Source organism: Moschus berezovskii, chromosome 7 (assembly GCF_049115385.1).
Source record: "Moschus berezovskii isolate FMDL1 chromosome 7, NW_MosBer_1.0, whole genome shotgun sequence".
In the NCBI taxonomy this organism is placed as follows: Eukaryota; Metazoa; Chordata; class Mammalia; order Artiodactyla; family Moschidae; genus Moschus; species Moschus berezovskii.
Genome location: NC_142466.1, coordinates 45,801,168 through 45,828,037, shown reverse-complemented (window position 1 = coordinate 45,828,037; position 26,870 = coordinate 45,801,168). Strand labels below are relative to the sequence as shown.

At 40.0% G+C, this 26,870-nt stretch overlaps 1 protein-coding gene across 4 annotated transcripts in view; it reads right to left on the bottom strand.

The window, feature by feature from the left end:
* Positions 1-26,870, bottom strand: part of ERMP1 (endoplasmic reticulum metallopeptidase 1) — a 72,160-nt gene that overhangs the window by 28,251 nt on the left and 17,039 nt on the right. For all 4 annotated transcript variants that reach the window (XR_008686241.2, XM_055428266.2, XM_055428268.2 and 1 more), the window contains exons 5-13: positions 17,336-17,482; positions 16,602-16,694; positions 14,006-14,218; positions 11,065-11,285; positions 8,105-8,279; positions 7,541-7,731; positions 3,444-3,596; positions 1,113-1,315; positions 444-559 (exon numbers count right to left, since the gene is read on the bottom strand). Coding sequence is in view for 3 of the 4 variants with exons in the window: in XM_055428266.2 (XP_055284241.2) it covers positions 444-559; positions 1,113-1,315; positions 3,444-3,596; positions 7,541-7,731; positions 8,105-8,279; positions 11,065-11,285; positions 14,006-14,218; positions 16,602-16,694; positions 17,336-17,482 (1,512 nt within the window). In the remaining variant the exon portion in view is untranslated. The remainder of the gene's footprint in view (positions 1-443; positions 560-1,112; positions 1,316-3,443; positions 3,597-7,540; positions 7,732-8,104; positions 8,280-11,064; positions 11,286-14,005; positions 14,219-16,601; positions 16,695-17,335; positions 17,483-26,870) is intronic.

Here is a 26,870-nt window from a genome sequence, read left to right as displayed (position 1 = left end):
GGACTTGAGGGCAGTGAATCTATGCTGTATGATATTGTAATAATGAATACATGACAATACACATTTGTCACAACCCACAGAACTGAGCAACACAAAGAATAAACTAAGGACTTTTCTTATTAATAATGTATTAATGTTGGCTCATCAGTGATAAGATATGTTCCACACTTAATGCAAAAAGGAGAATAATAAGGGAAGCTGGAGGAGGGGGCAGACATGGGAAATCTTTGTACTTTCTGCTCAAATTTTTCTGTAAACTTTTTTTAAACTGCTCTAAAAAATAAAGCATTACATTTTAAAAATCATAACCAGCTTCAATTGCTTTTAAAAATGCTAAGTTCTTGCTAAGTTGCTGGTCACTATTATAAATTTGAGGGGAAAATATACATGTGTACTGAAATTTTTAAGAAGTGATAGAAGAAAAAAACTATCATCTGACTTACCTGTTGCTTCAAAGGTCAGCTTTATGGAATCCCAGGGTGTCTGTTCTTTAGATACAAGTCTGAAATGAGCAGGTTCTCTTGGAGAAACTTCTGGGGCAGGAAGATACCAGTTTTTCCTATTTGGAAAAGTTAACTTCAATATTTAGGTTGCTTTATTGATTAACTTCTAGCTATAACTCACGGACATGCTCAGACTATAATAAACACATAAACTCTGATGGAAATGATGATAAACAATGTCAGTTTCTCTGAAGCCCAGGTTATTGTGTAGTAAAACCTTCCTGAAGTTAAGAACAAGGATCCCAGGTGATCTGAGTTCCATTACCCATACTATTTCTTCTCGTCCATTCCTTCACTGCCAAACCAATAAAACAATTAGAAACTGATGCTTAGCTGCTTGCTGTTAGACCAGTTAAGAGGGCTACCCTTTGTAACTATTCAGATTTCTAGAGGAAAGCCGTACTAAATTTGAAAACGCAAAATTTTGAAGAAAAAAAAAACTCCTGAGTGCTTTATCTGTAGTGATATCAGAGCTTCTGTAGTGATATAAAAAAAATAAACAACACTCAACTTCTATGTTAACCAGTTTAAATAACAGAGTACTGACATAGTGATAGGAACTGAGAACACACTAACCCCCAACTTAAAGCAGAGAAGTAATGAACCAACCTGATGAGGAAGTGCACAGGAAGATACCAAGGGAAACCACAGAGCGGGGCGTTCTCCTCACAGTCAGCTCGGATGGTATCGTTGATCTCGGAAATGTGAGGTGTTATGTGGGACATGCCGGTGTAATCAAATCCATTGATCCATACTCCAGAGTCCCGTTTAACTACGTTTCCATCCAGATCATGAAATGTTCTAGTTATATGCTGGGAAGAACAAGCCTAATGAGGAAACTACTGTTTGAACTCCTTCACCCACACCCCTGCCCCACATGAACAAAAATGACTGAGTGACAATACCAAGAAATGAAGAGGCTACCGAGCAACAGGAGCCCTCACGCACCACCGACACCAGCACTTCAAGGAGACTGCTTAGCATTACCTAGTGAAGTTGCACACACATACCCTTCACGCCAGCAACTCCACTCCTCAGTGTGGACCTTAGAGAAACTTGAACAGGGTACAAGAGTGTTGGTTCAGCACTGTCTGTGTTAGCAAAAACTGGATACAACCCAAATGTCCATTAACATCAGAATGGACAAATAAATTAGGGTGTCATCCTGGAACAGAAGTCTATTCAGCAATGGAAAATAATGAACTACAGTGATACAGTTCAACCTGAGACACTCTGACATGCTGTTGGGCAATAAGAAGCAAAGTCACTAAAGAGTATCTATGGTTTGGCTTTATCTATAAGAAGCTCAAAAACAGGCAAAACTTATATGTTGTGGTTTAGAGATTCATACATATGTGGTACAGTGATGGTTAATTGCAACCCTTAAGATAGTACTTTGGAGGCTGGTAAGAGGGAGAAGAGCAAAAGAGCTGGGATTAAGAAAGGAACACAAGGTTTTTCTAAGGTGCAACTAATGATCCTTTAAATTCAAGATGATTGTTTTACTATTTCTTACAAATATACTGCTATATTTGTATTTCATACAAATTTTTTTGAAAACCAACTATTTCAGATTTAAAACACATGAACACTAAAACTCCTAAAAGGTCTTAAATACATTCTAAAAGAAATACACACACACACACACACATCCCTTTCCCTTCCAGTCTGTTCAGTTCAGTTCGGTTCAGTTCAGTCGCTCAGTCGCGTCCGACCCTTTGCGACCCCATGAATCATGAAGCTAATTCATGTGCAAAGAAAAACAAAAATCACAGCTCACCACTAGATGACAGACTTGTGCCTAACAGAATGAAAAGGCACCGTCCTGAATAGCTCTACTGACGGCAGAAACCAGCCTGAAGAATATCAAATTCGAAAAGAAACAGTACAAAGGGCAGGGGTAAACCAAAGCCCACAGGCCAAGTGGCCTGCTACTATTTTTATAAATAAAGCTTTACTGGAACATGGCCACATGCATCTGCTGGTATTGTCCATGGCAGCTTTCACTCTGTAAAAACAGAGACTGCATGGCTGGCAGAGCCTAAAATATTTATTACCTGGCCCTTTATAGGAAAAGTCTGCCAAGTTCTGAAACTGGGGAAGAAAAGAACCCCAAAACAAATCAGGACAGGAGTTTTTTAAAAATAGTAAAAGTCTAGCTTCTCCTAATGACTACTGATGTAATAACATCAGTCACATAAAATAGATCACTGTGTCCTACAGGTCTGTAAACAAGCAATAATTGGCTCTTCCTCAAAATCTCCTCTCTGATATTTAAGTTCAAACATATTATTATTAACTTACTCAAGTCTTTGAATAGTAACCTAGGTTATGACTCTTGGCTTTTCTGTTTGGCCACTCCATTCCCTCTAACAGAAGACTGAAAATAAGTTCTTTTTCCTGTTTTTTTACCAGCTCTAAAAAGTTTGCAAAAACACTTGAAATCTAAGAAAGTTGTAAATATCATTCTATTAATATATATAAATTGTTATACTTTCACTATCCCATATTATCTTGACTATTACCTAAGATCAATCTTACTAGCATTTTAGAGAATCTGTTTCCTTTTGCCAGTTGATAGGAGTTCATATATTTACTCAGTCTGCAGACAGCTTTACAATCTGTATTTCTAACAGTTCATTACTCCATGATACATATATGCTCTCATTTTTCTAAATACATTTTTATAATTTGAACAGTAGTAAAAACAGAGGTTTCCATTCAGTCCCTTGGGAGAAGGGTTTCTAGCTGATCAGAATGCCTCTTGATGGTCAATCTTTTCCTCTCTGCCTTACACAAAACAGTCAAGGTACAATTAACAAGTCAACAGTAGAAAAGTCACTTATGTGTTTTGAGCTTTACTGTTGACTAGTGAAGCTCAAAACACCATAAGCCTTTCCTGTCCAGAATCTCAAATAGCTCACACAAAATCACTCTTACCTGAAGAAACACTCTCTTTGGCTTTGGACTGGCAGGGTTGGAGCTGTACGGGAAAAAAGTTCCACTGCAAACAAGGAGGAATGTAATTGTACATACCAAAGTTAAACTTAGCATTGTTCTTTTTGTGCTTTTGGCAAGGTAGATGAAGTTAATCTAAAAACACAAAAACAGAAAAATTACCATTAGCAGGAAAGTGGTTTTAGTGACTTTCTAACAGGCATTGTAGCAGATAATGAAGGATATGTATCAGCATGTGCTAACATACTCCAGCTTCCAGTACAAAAAGCACTAATTATAAGGGATTTCCATCACAAGAGTCTAAATAAATGAGAGATGCCATCTGCATGATGGTGGCTTCTTGAGAGGCATCCAGACAGTAAGGGGGGGTCAGGGACACTGAGACAGCGTCTCTGCTCAGTCAAGAGACTAGAGCATGTACGTCTGTCAGTCAGACTGTGACCTTATTTCTGATTCTATCAATACTCTGTAGCCAACACTGTACAGCAGACAAGTATTTGACTGTAGCAGACATCATGACATGTTTTTATTAAAGAATAACCTTTTATTCAAGTAAGCAGGCCTGTTTCAAAACAAAACTCAGGTTCTATTCGTAATTCTTTCTTAACATGCTCAGGTGCTAAAGTTACCTAAATGAGCATTTAGATGCGCCTTCAAGACTGCCTGCGGACCTGCATGTAAGGAAAAACTGCTATAAAGGTAGTTGCGCACTTGAACTCACACAGCATCATAAATCAGCGTTTAGCTCAATTGAAAAAAAAAAACAAAACTCTGAAAACTGAAACAAACTGGGAAAATAAAAAGTCATTCTGCTCGTTTCACTGCCGAGTTACTGCCGAGTTAACCAAAGCCAACACAAAACAACAAATCTGAACTTGGGCAGGAAAAACAAGTGGCTCAGTCTCAAGATGGGCATCCTGAAAGTCCTAAATACACTTACATTAGTTTCTTAATTGTAATGAAATCACTGAATTAAAGTTTTGGGGAACACACAACTCATAGACTGTGTCCACAGATCCCTTAGGGGTTCTAAAGGAGCCACTCCAAGAAACAAAGACCTTATCCCAGCTCCTCTTATTGGCTACCCTCCCAGGGTCAGTAAAAAAGAAAAGTGAAGAACATAAAGGTGAAAATATTTTTTTGAGATGAAAAATTATTCATACCAAGTGCTCAACTACATGAAACTAATAAAGAGATTTTATATCTACAGTGTGACATATGCCATCCAGAGTAATCTCCAGCAAAGGAGTACTGGCTTTATATTTTCACACTGGAGCCAGAAAGGAGAAAAAGTACCCAAGGATTTAGGGTAGTGAGTTAGCAAAACACAATGTGTTATGCTGTCTGTTCCTCTTCCTCCTAGGAGTTACAATATTTAAAATGTGGCTCCTTAGAACAGTATCAAATATCCTGCCACGTAATGAGTTTCATCGCCAGTGGAAGGCTGGTTAGGTTTCGGGACAGAGTCGTGTGGGTCCAGATAAAACCTCCCTGTGGTTCCTGTGATTCTCCACCCTGCTGCTACCTAGAGCTGTCCTACAGCTTCGGGTTCGGCTATAGTTCCCACATCCACATTCTCTCTTCTCCAGGTTATGAGACTCATCTTCTGCCTCTTGTGTCCACCTTCTGGAAGAGGTTTGGTAATGGTGATAAATGAAAAGGTGATCACAGAGGGAGAGAAGGAAGAAGAGAATGGCCTAAGTAACAACGTGTCTGGATCCCACTGTTTTAAATGTCACTATCGTTTGTCTTAAATATTATATCTGATACCATTCTAGGTTCCGAAATGGGTGTAAATTAAAATGAAGAGAAGCATGAGAAGGGACTATGGACTGTCCAGTGTGTACTGGCTTTTTCTGTTTCTCTCTGACGGTTTCCTCCTGATCCCCATCAGTAGTCTCATGTAATCAATATAACCATGACGGCCCCAGCACGGGATAACTCCCAGAAACCTGTAGCAATTTAATTGCTTCCTAGCAAATATATTTAATAAATCCCCATAGACTAAGAGAAAAGCTCTCAGAAGTATGCATCGTGGTTCAGTTCTCCACCACCCAAGGAGAAAAGGCTCACTCTATTAAACAGTCACTATCTATAACACAGGTACACACAAATAAGAAAAGAGTGGAGAGAATGGTAACCCACAGCATCAAAGAACAGCAGAGTTATCTCACATTATAATGACAATCAAATTAGAGCTTAAAATATTCCAAGAGGCACCTCCAAAAGCTTTCCTAATAAAATATAATTTAGAAGATAATAACTTCAATCTCGGTGCTTACGGTTTCAAAGATTTCCATGCTTTGGGGTCACTCCCAGTTTTCACGGTTCATTTTGTCCCCAGTTCATATGGAACTGATCTGAAATGCCCCACCCTTTGATCATCTTTTATGAGCATCAAGAGCCTTAATTCACGGATGATGATTTAAATACATCCGGCGGTGGGTGGAGGATCCAGTTCATAACTTCGCTTACTCTAGATTAAACCTAATCTACATGTGACGACACTACAAACTCCTTTAATTCTCACAACAGCCAACCTATCAAGAAACACATAAAGGCTTAACATTAAAACCAAGAGAAGTAAACCTTGAAGGGAACAAAGAGCACTTGAGGATTTTCCATCCATCCCTGCCAATACTAGTAAAGACTTAACCATAGTATTAATGGTAAAAAAAAAAAAACCAGTTCTGTGTATAAGAATTACTCTACAGGGCTATAGACACAGTCACATACACAGCTATTTATTGGTGATTTTGGAGAAGGAAATGGCAACCCACTCCAGTATTCTTCCCTGGAAAATCCTATGGGTAGAGGAACATGGCCAGCTACAGGCCATGGGGTCACAAAAGAGTCGGACATGACTGAGTGACTAAACAAGGACAAATTGTCTATTGAAGGGACTTTCATGGATAGTGCTGGCCATGCATGTGGTATTCTTATTTCTGGTTCCTAGATCTTAGTCTTCACATGAGATGCCTTTTACTGTATCAGTGTGAAAAGCTCATTGTCATCTCCATGGAGGAAAGAACTGTAAGAGTTATAACTACATTTTCTGTTTTGTCCCCTAGCCTCAAGTCTCAGAGTGTAACTCCAGGTATTCAATAACTATGTCTTACTCTTAGGAACTGCAATGAAAAGAACCACAGAAATGGGAGTGCGGACACCACGCTAAGGGCAGAGCTCCGCCTGGAGCTGGCTCCAGCAGGGTGGATGTTATCCACTCTGCACCATTTCTTCCCATCCTCCCCTCTGGAGAGTCCCAGGGAAGAGAAGCAGGCGTGGCAAAGGCAGGACTCTCTCTCTGTGGGTGGAACACTGACAGAGCAAAATGACAAGGCCTGTAACACGTTCTCATTACTTGGTAAATGAAGGCATGTTCGGGTGTTGTTAAGTGTGTCACTCAAATAATGACCTTGGCGGTGCCAGCAGTGAGGCAGATGAACGACAATGGAAAAGTCCTCATCAGAATTCGTCTCCCTTCACTAGCTCTAACAGCAACAGTGAAACTACCATGTATTTATTAACACTTGCCTCCAGTCAGTAAATTCAGAACATTCTAAAAATCCACCACCAAGCAATGTCTGCCAGTTCTCACTTGGTATTCATTCCACACATTCACATTCAGGTGGTTTGAAAGCTATCTGAAAAGAAGTATCATCAGAGGATTTGGGAGCATGAGGAGGCAAAAATAACAAAAGCCCCCTTCTACATTTTCTGGCTACACCAAACCTATAATATGCACTATTTCTTTCGCTTAAGAGTAGAAAAAGTGTTGGCCACTCTGTCGTGTCCGACTCTGCAACCCCATGGACTGTAGACCGCCAGGCTCTTCTGTCCATGGAATCCTCCAGGCAAGAATACTGGAGTGGGTTGCCATTTCCATTTCCAGGGGATCTTCCCAACTCGGGTTGAACCCAGATCTCTTTCTTGCATTTCAGGCGGATTCTTTACAGTCTGAGAAACCAGGGAAGCTCTTCAACACTATTTCATAAGATCTAGCATGGTTAAACTCATCACATATTGATATATAAAATGAAGAAGGAAATTTTTTAAAAAACAAAAGACTTTTTCCTTACAAAATAGGATGAGAGAATCATGGTACAACCAGCCAAAATAGAGGCCAGCACAACGTCAGGTGGAATTTCCGAACCACTCCTGCCAAGGATAGGGGTAAACATCTCAAATACGGCCCAGATGAGGTACAGTGCATACAGATATGGAATAAACATCCCCAAAAGGTAAAAGGCAATAAATTTTCCTCCGGCACCTAGAGAAAAAGAGAAAGAAAACATACATCTCTGAAATTCTCCAGTGAAATAATAGCTTTTTATAGCAACAGTGTATCTTTACACCTAACAAAAATTAGGTTAGCGGTGACTTGGCCTTTTGGTACATGTTATAAAGAGAGGTAAAACACTTTGAGAGGGTAAAATACAAATAAAACAAAAAATGTAATATATTACCATGAGTTCATTTATATGAGAATGATGGGTATAAGATAAACATCTGTGTGATCTTAAAACAGCAACAATTTTGAAAGCCTACCCAATAAAATCAAATAAGGAGACAAGTTTCTGGAAGCCTTATCTCAATGTATTTTAAGGCATTTCCCGTTTGTATTGCAACCAAAAATACTCTACCATGCTGTTTCAAGTCCTTTTGCACGCAAAGCTTTGTGAGCAATGGGAATGCCACCCAGACAGCACTAATAAATGCAGAGCAGAGCCCTCGGTAAGTGAGAGCTGTAAGGAACCCACAGTGTACAAACAACGAGACATCAAAAAATACTTCTCCCAGATACTGGCCACTGGCATTCTGAAAGAAAGAAAATACAGACAACTCATCAAGATCTTCTATTGAAGTATAATTTCCACTGCTCAGAAAAGCTACATTTTGTCTTGAGCAGGGTCTATCCTTTAAACTATGAAGTAAACACTGACAAAGCTACCTCCTCTCACGAAGCAATAAGTTCAAATTGCTGCACAGGAAAGGAGAATTTAACAAGTTGGGGTAAAAACATCATTACTCATATATAAGCTTTCCCTCCACTGGGCTGAGAGACCTTTGGAAATGTTCCAAAGTAGAAGAAAGGACTTCCCTTAAAACATTCACTTCAATAAGCTCTTTTATTCATGAAATTTTCAAAGAATGTCAAGCAAACCAGAGAAACAACCCATATGAAGAACAGTATAAGCTGTTGCAGCGCCACCAACAGCACGCCTCAAGAACTGCAGGACCTTTAGAGCACAGGGCCATGGGGACTTTGATGAACACTTTTTGAGCTTTGAAGTCTGAAAGTCTGAGGATTCCTGTGCAGCACCTTGAGTTCTGAAGAAAGTTGTCTTATGAACTTTATACATTTTAACTTCTGCATAGTGATTCTATTAGTGTAAAAATGAAAGTTATAATTTCGGTGCAGAAACACCAAAACAGAAATAAATATGTTTAAGCTTTTCTCTCTCCTCTGCCTTCTCATTTCTATACAGTCCAGGGCATGTTGGTTAAAAGGGCCCCTACTTCAAAAGTGCAAAAGAATTTTAGTCACACGTGTTTCAAAACAAACTAAAGGTCACTTGACAAACCTCCTTGGACAATGAAAGATAGGCTACTGTCAGTAAAATATTAGATGTTCAGCACTATTAATCAAGAGTCATGGTCTCTAAAAAGAATAAAATAGTTTTCAGGATTCAATTTGAAGCCAAATTCCACTCAGATATTTAAAAACAAAGACATCAACAATGAAGACTAATAACTGAAGATGTTTTACACTGTTCCCAACTTGTACCAAGTTCAGACATCCCCCAAATCTAGTTCCCCTCTCCCCACCTCTGTCACCCTTTCCCCCTTCCAGTCCATTGGTAATGTACACTGTTACCAGTGTGTTCCTGCTGAATCACAAATCTTCTCATTCAATATCCTGCCTAGAAAGTTTAAACTGTGGCCCCAGTGATTTTTAGGGTTATGCTCTAACTATCAACCTTATCTTCACCACCCTGAACTTTTTATTGCCTGTGACCCAAACGCATCTTGCACATTCTGACCTTTGCCCATTGACCAGTTCCCTGGTACATTTCTACTCAGAACACAAAAAAACACAGTTCAAATGTCACCACCCTCTTCATGAAGCCTTCCTGACTTCCACAAACAAAATTCATCTCTCCTACAGTCGTACAGCACTGGGAAACTATCACTGTTTCACTTTATCCCAGTGCATTGAAGTCACTGTGGTTTCCCCATCATTTCATCCCCCAACGAGACTGTGACCTTCTCAAAGAAAAGACTATGTCCCCAGTCTCTGTACCTACCGGGCCTGAGGATGGGAACCCACTGGATACTCAAAGACAATGTGAGACAAAAATGAAAATATTACTCTTTCTTCTGTGCCTTCAGCCCAAAGTTTCATAATTGGACAACTGAAATTAGAATTTTACTAAGCATTTCTGTCTTACCCTCTACTGTACCTCAATGCCATATCGATGATAGTCAGCCACACTCTGGTTACATCCCACTGCGGCAAGAATAAAGACTTGAAATTGAGCCGCATCATGTAGTTCTTTTGGAAACTGAAGTCATGAAGATGTAAGTATTGGCTCAACCATAAACTGATGGCTAACCTCAATGAATCTTTCTTCAGTAGGGCCTGCCACACAGAAGGGCTCCTTACACCATATCCCAACATGAACTGAACCTCAGGTACTGAAGGCATGCTAGTGAAAGTATGCTGTTTATAGTCTTCCATGTCTCCAGTCTAATCCCCAGCAGGACAAACAGAAACAAACAGGTGTGTACACGCCATACTGAAAATGATGGAAGAAAGGAAGATTTTCCCTTTTATTATCTTAGGAAATCAGAATGTGATTTAAAATCAGCAGATAATTTCCTGCTCTCTCACAAACCTAATACTTAACTTTGTTTTTACCAAACAAATGTATACAGTTGAAACCATGACTACAGCTATTTCTCTAAGACAGCATATATCATTTTGGAACTCTATCTCTCTTCCCTTTCTCTCCTCAGCAATGTGTCATTAACCCTCAGACCACCTAGCATGCGGACAGAATCTGTATCAACAACATACAGGTTTAAAAAAAAAAAGTACAGGAGACTGAACATGTTCAGTGCAGCTTTAGATACAGTGCTGATCCAGGCAGAAAATAGTGTGTCAGTTCTGTGCCAGAGACTGCCTAAGCACGGGGACAGTGAACAAGATCATCCCTGCCCTCAAGGAGCTGACAATCCAACGGAGAACAGAGCTATTCAAATAAAAAATAACTGGTGGTCCCAGGGAAGGCTGGCAGATTAAAGAGCATGGTTACAAAAACTGCCACCGTCAGCAGAGGCAGAAGGCTATGCTAACACACCTTGTTGTCACCAACACCCCAAACACTGTATGCCAGCCATATAAACTCATTTATTTTAAGTCTGCAACCCTCAGAATAAGTTTTCCAGACAGTCAACATGGTTCTGGGAGTCAATTTTCCATAACCATGCCAAACAATTTTTGGTGTCACAAAAGGCCAAACATAAGGAACCCCACCTGAGTTCGTCTTCAATCCTTGAAGGTGGCAGAAAGAAATCAATAAAAAAGCCCAACACTTACCACATAATAAAATCTTTTTGCAAGGGTATGTATGAATATTATTTTGGCTACAGCTGCAGTTCCATACAGACAAACGGAGACATAGAAGTGGTTATACCATGAGAGGGACTGTCCAATAAGGGAGATGAACACTGCTATAATGAGAACTGTAACCAAGCTGGTAAACCAGCTTATCAGAGTGATGCCAAGTCCACAGAAGAAGTCCTTTGTGTAGGTAGCAGCTGACGGAGAGAAAACAAGAGTCGTGATCACTGTCTTTATCAAATCAATTTCACAACCAGTTAGTAGAATTAAAGGAGCAAACATTAAAACAAAATTTACCACTATAACTGAAAATATTAAAATTTCCTAGGGGTAAGATTTGTTAAACATTACAACAAGGAAAGTATCAGTGAAAAAATTCAAGTATGAATATTTGCTGAGAGTCTGTGGGTACAAAAGATCCAAAGAGGTAAGTCTTCAGGAAAAGTTCAGATATATTCCTGACTGGGAAAGGGAGTCATCTTCATTTTTATCACCTCTGGAATGCTTTGTGTATTGAAATAACAGCAAAAATGGAAGGCAAAGTTACATATAAAATCTTACCAAAAGAAACTAACACAGGAAGAGAAGCAGCATGAGAAAATAACCAGCGATTAAGGAATATTTAAATCGCTGCTAAATATCTGACCTGCTAACAGCACACACTAGCTCAAGACTATAACGTAGTTCAAGCAGAGCAGACCAACTTAACCAGAAGCAGCTCATTCACACTCCAGAACAGGGTGCTACTGGTCTGCAATGTGGACAACACTTTTTAAGGGGACTCTTCACTAAAAGTCAATCTTTACAAACCATTTTCTACAAGCTTTTGAAGTACTTCCATGAAGTGCATAAGTACATAAAAACTGCATGCTTCACCAAAAGTATAATGAGCATATCCCCCTGATACTCATTTAGAAATTTCTTCAGTTCAGTTGCTCAGTCATATCCAACTCTTTGTGACCCCATGGACTGCAGCATGCAAGACTTCCCTGTCCATCACCAACTCCCAGAGCTTGCTCAGACTCATGTCCACCAAGTTGATAATGCCATCCAGCCGTCCGTTGGATGTCGTTCCCTTCTCCTCCTGCCTTCAGTCTTTCCCAGCATCAGGGTCTTTTCCAGTGAATCAGTTCTTCACATCAGGTGGTCAAAGTATTGAAGTTTCAGCTTCAGCAGCAGTCCTTCCAAAGAATATTCAGGACTGATTTCCTTTAGGATTGACTAGCTTGATCTCCTTGCAGTCCAAGGGACTCAACAGAAGAACCTTCTCCAACACCACAGTGCAAAAGCATCAGTTCTTCGCTGCTCAACTTTATGGTCCAACTCTCACATCCACACATGACTACTGGAAAAACCGTAGCTTTGACTAGATGGACCTTTGTCAGCAAAGGAATGTCTCTTCTTTTTAATATGATGTCTAGGAGAAGGAAATGGCAACCCACTCCAGTGTTCTTGCCTGGAGAATCCCAGGGACAGTGGAGCCTGGTTGGCTGCCGTCCATGGGGTCGCACAGAGTCGGACACGACTGAAGCGACTTAGCAGCAGCAGCTTTGTCACAGCTTTTCTTCCAAGGAGCAAGCGTCTTTTAATTTCATGGCTGCAGTCACCATCTGAGTGATGTTGGAGCCCAAGAAAATAAAGTCTGTCACTGATCCATCATTTCCCCATCTGTTTGCCATGAAGTGATGGGACTAGATGCCATGATCTTAGTTTTTTGAATGTTGAGTTTTAAGCCAGCTTTTTCACTCTCCTCTTTCACTTTCATTAAGAGGCTCTTTAGTTCCTCTTCGCTTTCTGCCATAAGGGTGGTGTCATCTGCATATGTGAGGTTATTGATATTTCTCCCGGCAATCTTGATTCCAGCTTGTGCTTCTTCCAGCCCAGCATTTCACATGATATACTCTTCATATAAGTTAAATAAGCAGGGTGACAATATACAGCCTTGACATACTCCTTTCCCAATTTGGAACCACTCTGTTGTTCCATGTCCGGTTCTAACTGTTGCTTCTTGATGTGCATACCGATTTCTTAGGAGGCAGGTATGGTTGGCAGAGGTATTCATGTCTCTTGAAAAATTTTTCCACAATTTGTTGTGATCCACACAGTCAAAAGCTTTGGTATAGTCAATAAAGCAGAAGTAGATGTTTTTCTGGAACTCTCTTGCTTTTTCTATCCAATGGCCCAGGCTACTCCGTCCATGGGATTTTCCAGGCAGGAGTACTGGAGTGGGGTACCATTGCCTTCTCCATCCAATGGATACTTACTGGCAATTTGATCTCTGGTTCCTCTACCTTTTCTAAATCTAGCCTGAACATCTGGAAGTTCTCGGTTCATATACTGTTGAAGCCTCACTTGGAGAATTCTGAGCATTACTTTGCTAGCATGTGGGATGAGTGCAATTGTGCAGTAGTCTGAACATTCTTCGGCATTGCCTTTCTTTGGGATCGGAATGAAAACTAACCTTTTCCAGTCCTGTGGCCATTGCTGAGTTTTCCAAATTTCCTGGCATACTGAGTGCGGCACTTTCACTGCATTATCTTTTAGGATCTGAAATAGCTCAACTGGAATACCATCACCTCCACTAGCTATGTTCGTAGTTATACTTCCTAAAGTCGACTTGACTTCAATTCCAGGATATCTGTGTCTAGGTGAGTGATCACACCATCATGGTTATCTAGGTCATTAAGATCTTTTTGTACAGTTCTTCTGTGTATTCTTACCACCTCTTCTTAATATCTTCTGCTTCTGTTAGGTCCATACCATTTCTGTCCTTTATGTAAGAAATTTCTTACAACAGTATAAAATGTTATTTTTCTTAAGATTTGTAACTTCTTGGAAAGATACAAGAAAAGTGCCAAAAAACTTTAGGTAAACTCTATATCCATCCAGTATTGTAGTTTTAGAGGAAAATACTTACTCTTATATTTGGGATGCAGTAATTTCCTTCCCAGGTATAAAACAACAGCCATTACCACCATATAGTTAATTATTGAGCCAACACGAGATGGGTAGGCGATGACAAACAGGCCAAGCACATCAAAGAAGACCATGTTTCCATGTTGATACTTAGAAGAAGAAGCCAACATATCAGATGTAGCTAGATATTTAAGAACTGCTAAAATGTTGTCACCTATTAGTAAAAAGAAATGAAAGGTAACAACGCTGAATAAACCATCCACTATTGGAGTCAAGGAGTACCTAGAAAGACTATGAACAAAAACAGCTTTCTACCATCCTACGTTCGCCCCAATTTTTCTTGCCAAATGTCTCTTATGAGGTCCATGCCCTCTATGCTGTTTCTTCTCTGCTTTGAAGCTCAGTGACCTGGTCTTAATCCATTCTCTTCTATTTATTACAGCTACTCCCTGATCAACTGTACCCTCGCTGGTGACAAACCCAACAGCTATTTCTCAGTCTCTATTCATTTAACATATACTTAATATAGTGGACATTGCTCTGACATAGAAATTCAGTGGGGAACCAAGAACCTCAAGAAGCTCACAGATACCAAACAAGTTATTACACATGTATTAAGAATTAATAAGGACTTCCCTGCTGGTCCAGTGGTTAAGAATCCACCTTGCAATGCAGGGCATGCAGGTTCAACCCTGTTGAGGGAACTAAGGTCACACATGCCACGGGGCAACCAAGTCCTCATGCCGCAACTACTCTACTGAGCCCACGCTCTGGAGCCTGCACCCGCAACTGGAGAAGCCTGCAGGCCCCAACGAAAGACCCCTGTGTGCCACAACTAAGACCCGATTCAGCCAAATAAATGTTTAGAAAAGGAGTGTCAATAATATCTCAATTAAAAAAAGGAAGAGTATGGAGAAAGTGCCCTAAGAACATAACAGGGAGACTAATGGAGTTGGAGAAAGCAAGGAAGCACCTGAGGAAGTGAATTTCTGTCCAAAGGATGGATAGGAGCTACGACGGGGGAGAGATTTTGTTTAGAGACCCGTGTAGATAAAGGCCCCAAGGAGGGGAAAATGTCCAGAATGAGGAGCGAGAGTATTTTGCATGAAGCTGGAGAACAGGCTGAGGCACTGCCAGGCAGAAGCTGGCACCTCAGAGGCTGCCGTCAGTGTCTGTTCCACCCATCCATGACTGAGTTTAAACGACAATGAAGAACTGTAAGCTCCAAATGGCTGCCTATCTTCCTGATGCTCATTCCATCCTGGACTTCCTCTTCTTTTCACTGAAGACACCATACTGTCTCACTGTGGGTTTCTTTCATTGGCTCTCCTACCACCTTCAACTGCATCTTCCCCTAAGCTCCAGTTTGTTTCACTCTTCCAAAAACCATTTCCATTCTCCAGACTTCTGTGGTTTTGACTATGCCTTTAATTTCCAAACCCAGATACCCAGTTCCGCCACGGTCTCTAATGGTGTGTCTACATTTTCATCTGGTCAGTTCACAGACACCCCCTGTCCCGTGTCTGACAGAGTTCACAGCCCTTCCCCTGCTCACGACTGCTCTGGGCGAGAGTCACCCTCCCATGTCCAGCCACGGTCAGTGGTGTCACCTCTCCCCAGCCAGCCAGGCTTTACCCTCTGAGGTCTTCTTTGCTGCCATCCACCTGATTCATTCCTGCTGTGTAACCTATCAAGTCTTGTTGCGTTTTCATTCAAAATGTACCGAGTTTCCCACCCTTGCTTTCATGTCTATCTTGTGCCAGCACTACACTCAAGGTCCTCCGTATCCCACAATAAAACTACTGTTGAAACAGCCCTGACGCCTGGCTCTCCCCCCTTCTCTCCCATACACTCCATACTGCATCACCAGACTGACAGCATTTTAAACCATCATTCACTCACAAATGCACGCCTTTAATGATCTCTTCTTCCTACAGCATCCTCTTGCTGACTTTTAAAGCCACCTACTGCTTTCTCTACCCCCATACACCTCTGCCTCATTTCCCTCTCTGTCTGAAAAATGCAACCTCCATTCACACTGTAGTCTAACCGTCCTCGCCGCAAACAAGCCCTACTCACACAGAGCTCTTACTCGAACAGGCTCTTTCCCACTGTGCCAAATCCCAACTCTTTGCAAGGCTCAGCCTCAGACTCACCTCCCCTGACTACTACTGATGTCACTGGAAAACATTTTAACTCTCCTGTCCTGACACCTGTCCTATATAACTGGCTCACCTGTCCTCACCACCCAACCTTGGATCAATGTAACTTTTCCATACCTGGGCAAGTTGCCCAAATATGTGTTTGTGCCACCTCCAATGTATAGCTTTCATTTTGGCTACACTCTCAATACTCAGCAATGTTTCCATAATGCTAGGTCAATTCCCTTTCAAATTCCTCATAATGAATAGTCTTACGTTCTTAACTGCTAAACTAGACTTCGAGGCTAAAATTCAAAGCCTCGTCTAACTCCAAAGCCCCACTTCATTCACACCATACACTGCCTCCCTAATGCACAGGACACAGAGAATCTATAGGCTCACAGGTCATCCATAATATTCCATCTTAATATCAAAAGTCTAAATGAGAATACCAACCTGCTCTCTGAATGGAATCTGTGAGAATTCTGTCCGCTGTGTCATACTTGGTGTGATAAATGTATCCATTCTCAATAAAAGCTAAGTCTATTCCTAAGACATACAGAAAAAAACAAAAGTCATTTTACTTTAAAGATCGACCTCAATTTAAGGCCTCTTTGTTTAATGTATTAAATTCCTGAAAGACATCAAAGCAGTAGCATGACTGCTTTGTCACATTCATGAAGGAATGATGAAATTCTCACAGAACCTATAGCTATGGTACATAATTCCATATATAATGACTGGGACATTACAAGTCACACAGCAAGGAGTAGGAATACTGGCATGGGAGGTCATCAAAATTTACCATCTACATCCTTGCCAGGCCAGAGCCAAATTTTAACTTTAAATAAGCTGTACAAGATCCCAGGGCAGTTGGCAAAGCAAGGTAACAATGAAAAAGATCCCTGAAGGACCTATTACCATCTTTGGGAAATGAAGTGCTAAACAGCTCTCCCCTGTTCTTCTGTCACATTGTGAGCCAAGATGACATGTTCTAGAAAAAGGAAGCATTTAAAGTAATTTGGAGTTTAAAAGAAAAGGAGACTATCAGGAACTCTCTCTCAGTGAGTCAGAATATACAGTTCTCACATAAAAATCTGCTCTCAGAAAATGCTGCTTACTCAAACTTCCATAAAGACTTGTTTTTGATTAATCATTGTCACAGAAAAGTCCATAACAATTGACAATACCTGGAATGTTCCCAAAATCCCTGTAGATCCGAAAGTCAGTATCTGAAGGAATGATTCCACTCTGGAAAACCTCCTGAGCCACCACCGAAGCAAACGGGTGTTTAGCTGCTGAGACATAAGCTTGGACCAACCAAGGATTTTCAGGACCTGAAATGAAACATGACAACAATATGAGGTTAATCTGGAATTTTAAAAAATACATAAAATAGTTACTATGGTGATTTGGGGAGACAGGTCAAGAGTTTTGTTTTTTTAATCCTCTTCTCTATATTTTCCAACATTTCTTTGATAAATGTATATGATTCTTTTAAATGAAAAATAACCTTGTGGAAAACAAAATTGCTTTTAATAATGAGATAACAGCACTATAAAAAGTTTAAGTTTAAAAACGAAAAACCACTCACAAGCCCATCATCCTAAGATAACTATTATCATTTTTATGTCTTCGACTTATGTATGACTTATAAATGTATGTGTGCACACAGATGTACTGACAGCGCACGTATAATCTTTACATTTCTCTTTCACTTAACATTGTACTAAACACATTCCTATGTTGCTAGTTATTACAATGATTATCTCAGATACTACAGTGATCATGGTCCGGTGGTTAAGAATCCACCTTTCAATGCAGGAGACGCAGGTTCAATTCCTGGTCAAGGAACTGAGCTCCCACGTGCTGCAGGGCAACTGAGCCCGCACACGACTAGAGAGCCTGCACGCTGCAGTGAGAAGATGCTGCCTGCCACAACCAAGACCCAGCACAACCAAGTAATTTTTAAAGATCATTTGAATAACTGCATAATTACTGAATATATCATAAAGTTCCTTATTATTACACATAACTTTCATCATTATTAATAATTCCACATTAACATCTCCATGCATATACAGTTTTCAAATATAGGGGTTTTTTCTTTCGGATAGCAAGATAAATTATATTACTGTCCCCAGTTATTCACTCCTCCCTCTCATATAACTTACAATGCCTCCTGTGGGAGCAGCACATACAGGAATTGCTTCAGCCAAGTGACTGACTGGGAGAGACACGGACCCTGAGGAGCCGTCACATGGTCCACCTCTCCCATTAACTTTGGCCCTGAGATCGCTTTGTCCCTAATGGGGGCTTCTTCAGCCTGGGTCCAAGGATGACTAAGACTCATGGAACATAATAACCATGGAACAGAGCTGCAGTTACCCAGGAACCAGAATGTAACATGAGCAACAAATAAACCTTTGCTGTTGTAATCCACTGAGATTCAATGGGGTTGTATATTACAACCAAATTTAGCAAAAAGTTATGTTGACAGATCAAGTAACTCCATTTCAGAGAACCCAAGAACATTAACATTTTTATAACTTTATAACCAGATAATCATTTGCTTTCCTACAGAAAAAAGAAAAAAATATATAAATGGTGGAGGATAGAAGGGGTGAAGAAACACTACAGAATCAGATACTTAGGTGACCCAGATACTGGAGTTACCAGGCATGAATTTTAAAATAAATATTAACTATTCAAAAACACAGATGATAGCAAGGGTATCACTAGACAAGTACAAACTATTAACAGACAGAGTGTGTCAAACAGAAACCCTAGAACTGAAAATAATAACTGCTGTTAAGAATTTTAATACATACACAGCTTAACACAAAAGTAAAAACAACAGAAGAAAAATCATAGATCCAGAGAATTAAAGCATAAAAGGAAACAGGGACAGAAAACTCAAAAATGCTTATAAGATATATGGGATAGAGTGAAAAGGTCTAACATGAGGAACTGGAATCCCAGAGGAAGGGGAGGATGGGAATCGAAGCAACGTTTAAAAGAAGTTAAGGCCAGTAATTTCTGAAAACTTACAGGAAACACCACCAAGCTATGAATTCAAAAGGCCCAAGAAAGCCCAAACAAGATAAACATAAAGAAAAACATACTCAGCATCAGGCTCTTTGCTTTCGAATACCATTATCCACTAAAAGAATCAGTTCTCCCTATAGATCTGCCCATTCCAAATCTGAGGCTAGGAAACTACTCAAAAGTGGGAACATCTTGTGCCAGAAAGGAAGTGCTCAAAAGAGACGTGTCAAAAGGACAGGCACCAGCTGAAGGGGCTGCCACTGGCCTGAACTGGATCAAGTCATGCATTAAAATGGTTATAACAGAATAAAAAATCCATAAAATAAAACACATGAAAAACACTGAAATAAACACACACACGTAAGGGAGAAGCCTTACAAAGAGCTGAGAGAAGAAGAGAAGTGAAAGGCAAAGAAGAAAAGGAAAGATATACCCAACTGAATGCAGAGTTTCAGAGAATAGCAAGGAGAAATGAGAAAGCCTTCTTAAGTGAACAGTGCAAAGAAATAAAGGAAAACAACAGAATGGGAAAGACTACAGATCCCATCAAGAAAACTGCAGATGCCAAGGGAACATTTCATGCAAAGATGGGCATGATAAAGGACAGAAATGGCAAGGACCTAACAGAAGCAGAGGACATGGCAAGAATAAACAGAAGAACTACACGAAAAAAGTCTTAATGACATGGATAAACACAGTGGTATGGTTACTCACCTAGAGCCAGACATCCTAGAGTATGAAGTGAAGCGGGCCTTAGAAAGCATTACTACAAATAAAGCTACTTGAGGTGGTGGAATTCCAACTGAGCTAATTAAAATCCTAAAACATGATGCTGTTAAAGTGCTGCATTCAACAAGTTAGGAAACTTGGAAAACTCAGGAGTGGCCACAGGACTGGAAAAGGTCAGTTTTCATTCCAAGAAGAGCAATGCCAAAGAATGTTCAAACTACCACACAATTGCACTCATTTCATATGCTAACAAAGTAATGCTCAAAATCCTTCAAGCTGGGTTTTAACAGTACATGAACTGAGAACTTCTTGATGTACAACGTAGAGGAGCCAGAGATCAAATTACAACATCCGTCAGATCATAGAAAAAACAAGGGAATAAGAAAAGACATCTACTTCTATTTCATTCACTACGCCAAGGCCTTTGACTGTGTGGATCACAACAAACTGTGATAAAATTCTTCAAGAGATGGGAATACCAGAACACATTACCTGTCACCTGTGAAACCTGTATGAGGGACAAGAAGCAACAGTTAGAACTGGACATGGAACAATGGACTGGTTCAAACTTGAGAACAGAGTATGTCAAAGCTATGTATTGTCACACTATTTAACTTAAATGCAGAGAATATGAGAAATGGTGGGCTGGATGAACCACAAGCTGGAATCAAGACTTCTGGGAGAAATATTAACAACCTCAGGTATGCAGAAGATACCACTCTAATGACAGAAAGCAAAGAGAAACTAAAGAGCCTCTTAATGAGGATGAAAAAGGAGAGTGAAACAGCTAGCTTCAAACTAAACATTCAAACAACAAAGATCATGGCATCTGGTCCTATCACTTCATGGCAAATAGATGGGGGACAAAGTGAAAACAGTGGCAGATTTTATTTTCTTGGGATCCAAAATCAGTGTGGACAGTGACTGCAGCCAGGAAATTAAAAAGACGCTTGCTACTTGGAAGAAGAGCCATGACAAACCCAGACAGTATATTAAAAAGGGACATCACTTTGCCAACAAAGGTCCATAAAGTCAAAGCTATGCTTTTCCCAGTATTCATATAGGATGTGAAAGTTGGACCATAAAGAAGGCTGAGCACCGAAGAACTGATACATTCAGTTGTGAGGCTGGAGAAGACTCTTCAGAGTCCCTTGGACAGCATGGAGATCAAACCAATCAATCCTAAAGGAAATCAACCCTGAATATTCACTAGAAGGACTGATGCTGAAGCTGAAGCTCCAATACTTTGGCCACCTGATGCGAAGAGCTGACTCACTGAAAAAGACTCTAATGTTGGGAAAGATTGAAGGCAGGAGGAGAAGGGGAAGACAGAGGATGAGATGGTTAGATGGCATCACTGACTCGATGGACATGAGTTTGAGCAAGTTCTGGGAGTTGGTGACAGACAAGGAAGCCTGGCGTGCTGCAGTCCATGAGGTCGCAAAGAGCTGGATATGACTGAGCGACTGGACTGGACTGTACCCAGTCAATTTCTAATAAATTATTATTTGCTGTTTATTTTCTATGTATTTTAGACTATGGAAATGATGTTAGACAAAAAGCAAATTTGAGCAACTTTCTTATTCGACTTCAAATGGGTCATAAAGCAGCAGAGACAACTCACAACGTAAACAACGCATTTGGCTCAGGAACTGCTAACGAGCATACAGTACAGTGGTGGTTCAAGAAGTTTTGCAAAGGAGACAAGAGCCTTGAAAGTAAGAAGCACAGTGGCTGGCCATCAGAAGTTGATAACAACCATCTGAGAAGAACATTGAAACTGATCCTCTTATAACTATACAAGAAGTTGCCCAAGAACTCAATGTCAACCATTCTACGGTCATTTGGCATTTGAAGCAAATTAGAAAGGTGAAAAAGGTCAGTAATTGGGTGCCTCGTGAGTTGACTGCATCTATTTCTGCTTGACTATGCCAAAGTCTTTGACCATGTGGATCACCACAAACTGTGGAAAATTCTTAAAGAGATGGGAATACAAGACCACCTGACCTGCCTCCTGAAAAATCTGTATGCAGGTCAGGAAGCAACAGTTAGAACTGGACATGGAACAACAGACTGGTTCTAAACAGGGAACGGAGTATGTCAAGGTTGTATATTGTCACCCTGCTTATTTAATTTCTATCCAGAGTACATCATGAGAAATGCTTGGCTGGATGAAGCACAAGCTGGAATCAAGATTGCCAGGAGAAATATCAGTAACCTCAGATATGCAGATGACACCACCCTTATGTCAGAGTGAAGCAGAACTAAAGAGCCTCTTGATGAAAGTGAAAGAGGACAGTGAAAAAGCTTAAAGTGCTGGCTTAAAGCTCAACACTCAGAAAACTAAGATCATGGCATCTGGTCCCATCACTTCATGGCAAATAGATGGGAAAACGATGGAAACAAAGAGAGAGTTTATTTTGGGGGGCTCCAAAATCACTGCAGATGGTGATTGCGGCCATGACGCTTGCTCCTTGGAAGAAAAGTTATGATCAACCTAGACAGAATATTAAAAAGCAGAGACATTACTTCGCCAACAAAGGTCCATCTAGTCAAAGCTATGGATGTAGTCCATATATGGATGTGAGAGTTGGGCTATAAAGAAAGCTGAGCACCGAAGAACTGATGCTTTTGAACTGTGGTGTTGGAGAAGACTCTTGAGAGTCCCGTGGACAGCAAGGAGATCCAACCAGTCCATCCTAAAGGAAATCAGTCTTGAATATTCATTGGAAGGACTGATGGTAAGCTGACACTCCAATACTTTGGCTACCTAATGGAAGAACTGACTCATTGGAAAAGACCCTGATGTTGAGAAAGATTGAAGGCAGGAAAAGAATGGGATGAAAGAGGATGAGATGGTTGGATGGCATCACGGACTCAATGTACATTGAGTCTGAGTAAACTCCGGAAGTTGGTTCTGGACAGGGAGGCCTGGCATGCGACAGTCCATGGGGTCGCAAAGAGTCAGACATGACTGAGAGATTGAACTGAACTGAGTTGACTGCAAATCAAAAACATCATTTTGAAATGTTGTCTTCTCTTATTCTATACAACAATGAACAATTTCTCAATCAGATTGTGACATGCAACAAAAAGTGGATTTTATACTACCAGAGATAACCAGCTCAGTGGCTGGACCAAACTGAAGCTCTGAAGCACATCCCAATGCCAAAGTTGCACCAAAAATAGGTCATGGTCACTGTCTGGTGGTCTGCTGCCTCAGTGGATCAGAGATCCACTACAGTTTTCTGAATCCTAGCAAAACCATTACATCCGAGAAGTATGCTCAGCATATTGAAGAGATACACCAAAAACTGCAATGTCTGCAGCTGGTACTATTCAACCAAACAGGCCCAATTCTTCTCTACCACATGACCTGTCCACTCATTGCACAACCAACACTTCAAAAGTTGAACAAACTGGGTTACGAACTTTTGCCTCATTTGCCATATTCACCTAACCTCTCACCAACTGACTACCACTTCTTCAAGCATCTCGACAAATTTTTGCAGGGAAAATGCTTCCACAACCAGGAGTACACAGAAAATGCTTTCCAAGAGTTTGTTGAATTTGAAAGAGCAAATTTTTATGCTACAGGAATAAACTTATTTCCTATTGGCAAAAATGTACTGACTGTGATGGTTCCTATTTTTATTTCCTGTTGGCAAAATGTATTGACTGTGATGGTTCCTATTTTATTAATAAAGAATAGTTTTAGCCTAATTATACTGATTTAAAATTCAGGGTCCAAAACCACAGTTACTTCTGAACCAACCTAGTATTTGAGAAAGGGCAGGTGGAAAACTTCTGGGAGCATGTGGCCAGAGTCTATCCTCTTTCACATATTGAAGTTAGATGGGTATTGACTTTATAATAATTATGTGCACACATATTTTTCACTTGTGTGTTATGTAATGATTGTGATATATCAAAATATCTCTGCTGTTTGATCCTGAATTGGAACTCAGATTAAAAACAGCTAAATTGTTATCAGACTAATAGAAATCTGAATATGCAGTTTATTCACTGCAGTTTTATCTTAATATCATACTTTCTGAATATGATAAATGTACTGTTATTGAAGGAACATAAACCTTGTTCTTTATATACTGAGATGATTACATTGAGATTTTCAACTGAGATGGTAATGTGATGAACTACACAGAGTGACTTTCAAATATTAAGCCATCTTCATATACCATTAGTAAAAAACCAGGATATATAATCATTCCACAAAACCAGATGTATTTCTATACACCAATGAGCTATCAGAAAAAGAAATTTAGAGAACAATCCCATTTCCAATTGTATTAAAAAGAATAAAATACCAAGGAACAAATTAACCAAGGAGGTGAAAGCCACATACACTGAAAACTTTAAGACACTGATGAGAGAAACTGAAGATAACACAAATAAATCGAAGAGACTGTGTGCTCGTAAATTAACTAAATGCAGAGTTCCAGAGAACAGCAAAGAGAGACAGGAAGGCCTTCTTCAATGAACAATACAAAGAAATAGAGGAAAGCAACAGTAAGGGTAAGACTAGAGACCTCATCAAGAAAATGGGAAATATCAAAGTAACATTTCTTCCAAAGATGGACACAATAGACAGAAACTGTAAAGACCTAATAGAAGCAGAAGAGATTGAAAATATCCGGAAAGAATACACAGAGGAACTGTACAAAAAAGATCTTAATGACCCAGATAACCTCATTGGTATAGTCTGTCATTTAGAGCCAGACATTCTGGAATATGAAGTCAAGTGAGCCGTAGGAAGCACTGCTGTCAATAAAGCTTGGAGGAGATGGAATTCCAGCAGAGCTATTTAAAATCCTAAAAGATGATGCTATTAAAGTGTTGCACTCAATATGTCAGCAAATTTGGAAAACCCAGCGGTGGCCACAGGACTAGAAAAGGTCAATCCTCATCCCAATTCCCAAGAAGAGCATCACTAAAGAATGTTCAAACCACTGGACAACTGCACTCATCTCCCATGCTAGTAAGGTTATGCTCAAAATCCTCCAAGTGAGGCTTCAGCATTACATGAACCGAGAACTTCCAGATGTTCAAGCTGGGTTTAGAAAAGGCAGAGGAACCAGAGATCAAACTGCCAAATTTGATGGATCTAGAGAAAGCAAGGGAATTCCATAAAAACATCTACTTCTGCTTTATTGACTATGCTAAAGCCTTTGACTGTGTGGATCATAACAAACTGGAAAATTCTTAAAGAGATGGGAATACCAGACCATCTTACCTGTTTCCTGAGAAACCTGTATGCAGGTCAAGAAGCAATAGTTAGAACCTTATATGGAACAATGGACTGGTTCAGGATTGAGAAGGAGTATGTTAAGGCTGTTTATTGTCACCCTATTTAAGTTACATGTAGAGCACATCATGAAAAATGCTGGGCTGGATGAGTTATAAGCTGAAATTAAGATTGGCAGGAGAAATATCAACAACCTCAGATATGTAGATGATAACACTCTAATGGCACAAAGCAAAGAGGAACTAAAGAGTCTCTTAACAAGAGTGAACGAGGAGAGTGAAAAAGCTGACTTAAAACTCTATTAATAAAACTAAGATTATGGCATCTGGTGCCATCACTTCATGGCAAACAGAAGGAGACAAGGTGGAAGCAGTGACATATTTCCTCTCCTTGGAATCTAAAATCACTGTGGATGGTGACTGCAGCAATGAAATTATAAGAAAATTGCTTCTTGGCTGGAAAGCTATGATACAATACGTTGTATTTACATTTGTATACAAATGTATACAACGTGTTAAAAAGCAAAAACATCACTTCACCAACAAGGGTCCATATAGGCAAGGCTACGGTCTTTCCAGTAGTCAAGTACAGCTGTGAGAACTGGACAATAAAGAGGGCAGAGCACTGAAAACTAGATGCTTTCCAACTGTGGTGCTAGAAAAGACTCTGGAGGGTTCCTTGGAAAGCAAGGAGATCAAACCAGTCACTCTTAAAGGAAATCAACCTGAATACTCTTTGGAAGGACTGATGCTAAAGCTGAAGCTCCAATACTTTGGCCACCTGATGCAAACAGCCAACTCACTGGAAAAGTCCCTGATACTGGGAAAGACTGAAGGCAGAAAGAGAAGATGGCAACAGAGGATGAGATGGGTTGGATGCCATCACTGATCCACTGGACATGAACTTAGGCAAATTCTGGGAGCTAATGAGGGGCAGGGAAGACTGGTGTGCTGCAGGCCACGGGGTCCCGAAGAGTCAGACACAACTTGGCAACTGAATAACAACACAGATTAAAAAAATTAATATTGATAAATATCCATGCTACACTAGGTAATCTATAGATTCAGTGCAATCCCTACCAAAATGTCAATGGCATTTCTCACAGAAATAGAACAAACAATCCTAAAATTTGTATGGAACCATAAAAAACCCCAAATAGCCAAAGCAACTTTAAGCAAGAAGAATAAAGCTGGAGACATCACACTTCTTGATTGCAAACTGTATGACAAAGCTCTTGTCATGAAAACAGTATGATATTGGCATAAAAACAGAAACACAGGTCAGTGAAACAGAGAATTCAGAAGTAACTCCATACATATATGGTCAATTAATTTACAACAAGGAGCCAAGAATATACAGTGGGTAAGGAACAGTGTTTGAAACAACTGGTATTGGGAAAACTGGACTGCCACACACAAAATAATGGAAATGAACAACTATATTATACTATACACAAAATTAGATCAAAATGGGTTAAAGATTGAATACATAAACTGAAATCATACAATTCCAAGGAGAAAACATAAGTAGTGAGCTCCTTGACATTGGTCTTGGTGATGATGTTTTGGATTTTACAAAAGCAAAAAATAAACAAGCAGGGCTACATCAAACTAAAAAGCCTCGGCACAGCAAAGAAAATCATCAACAAAATGAAAAGGCAGTGTACTGAATGAGAGAAAATA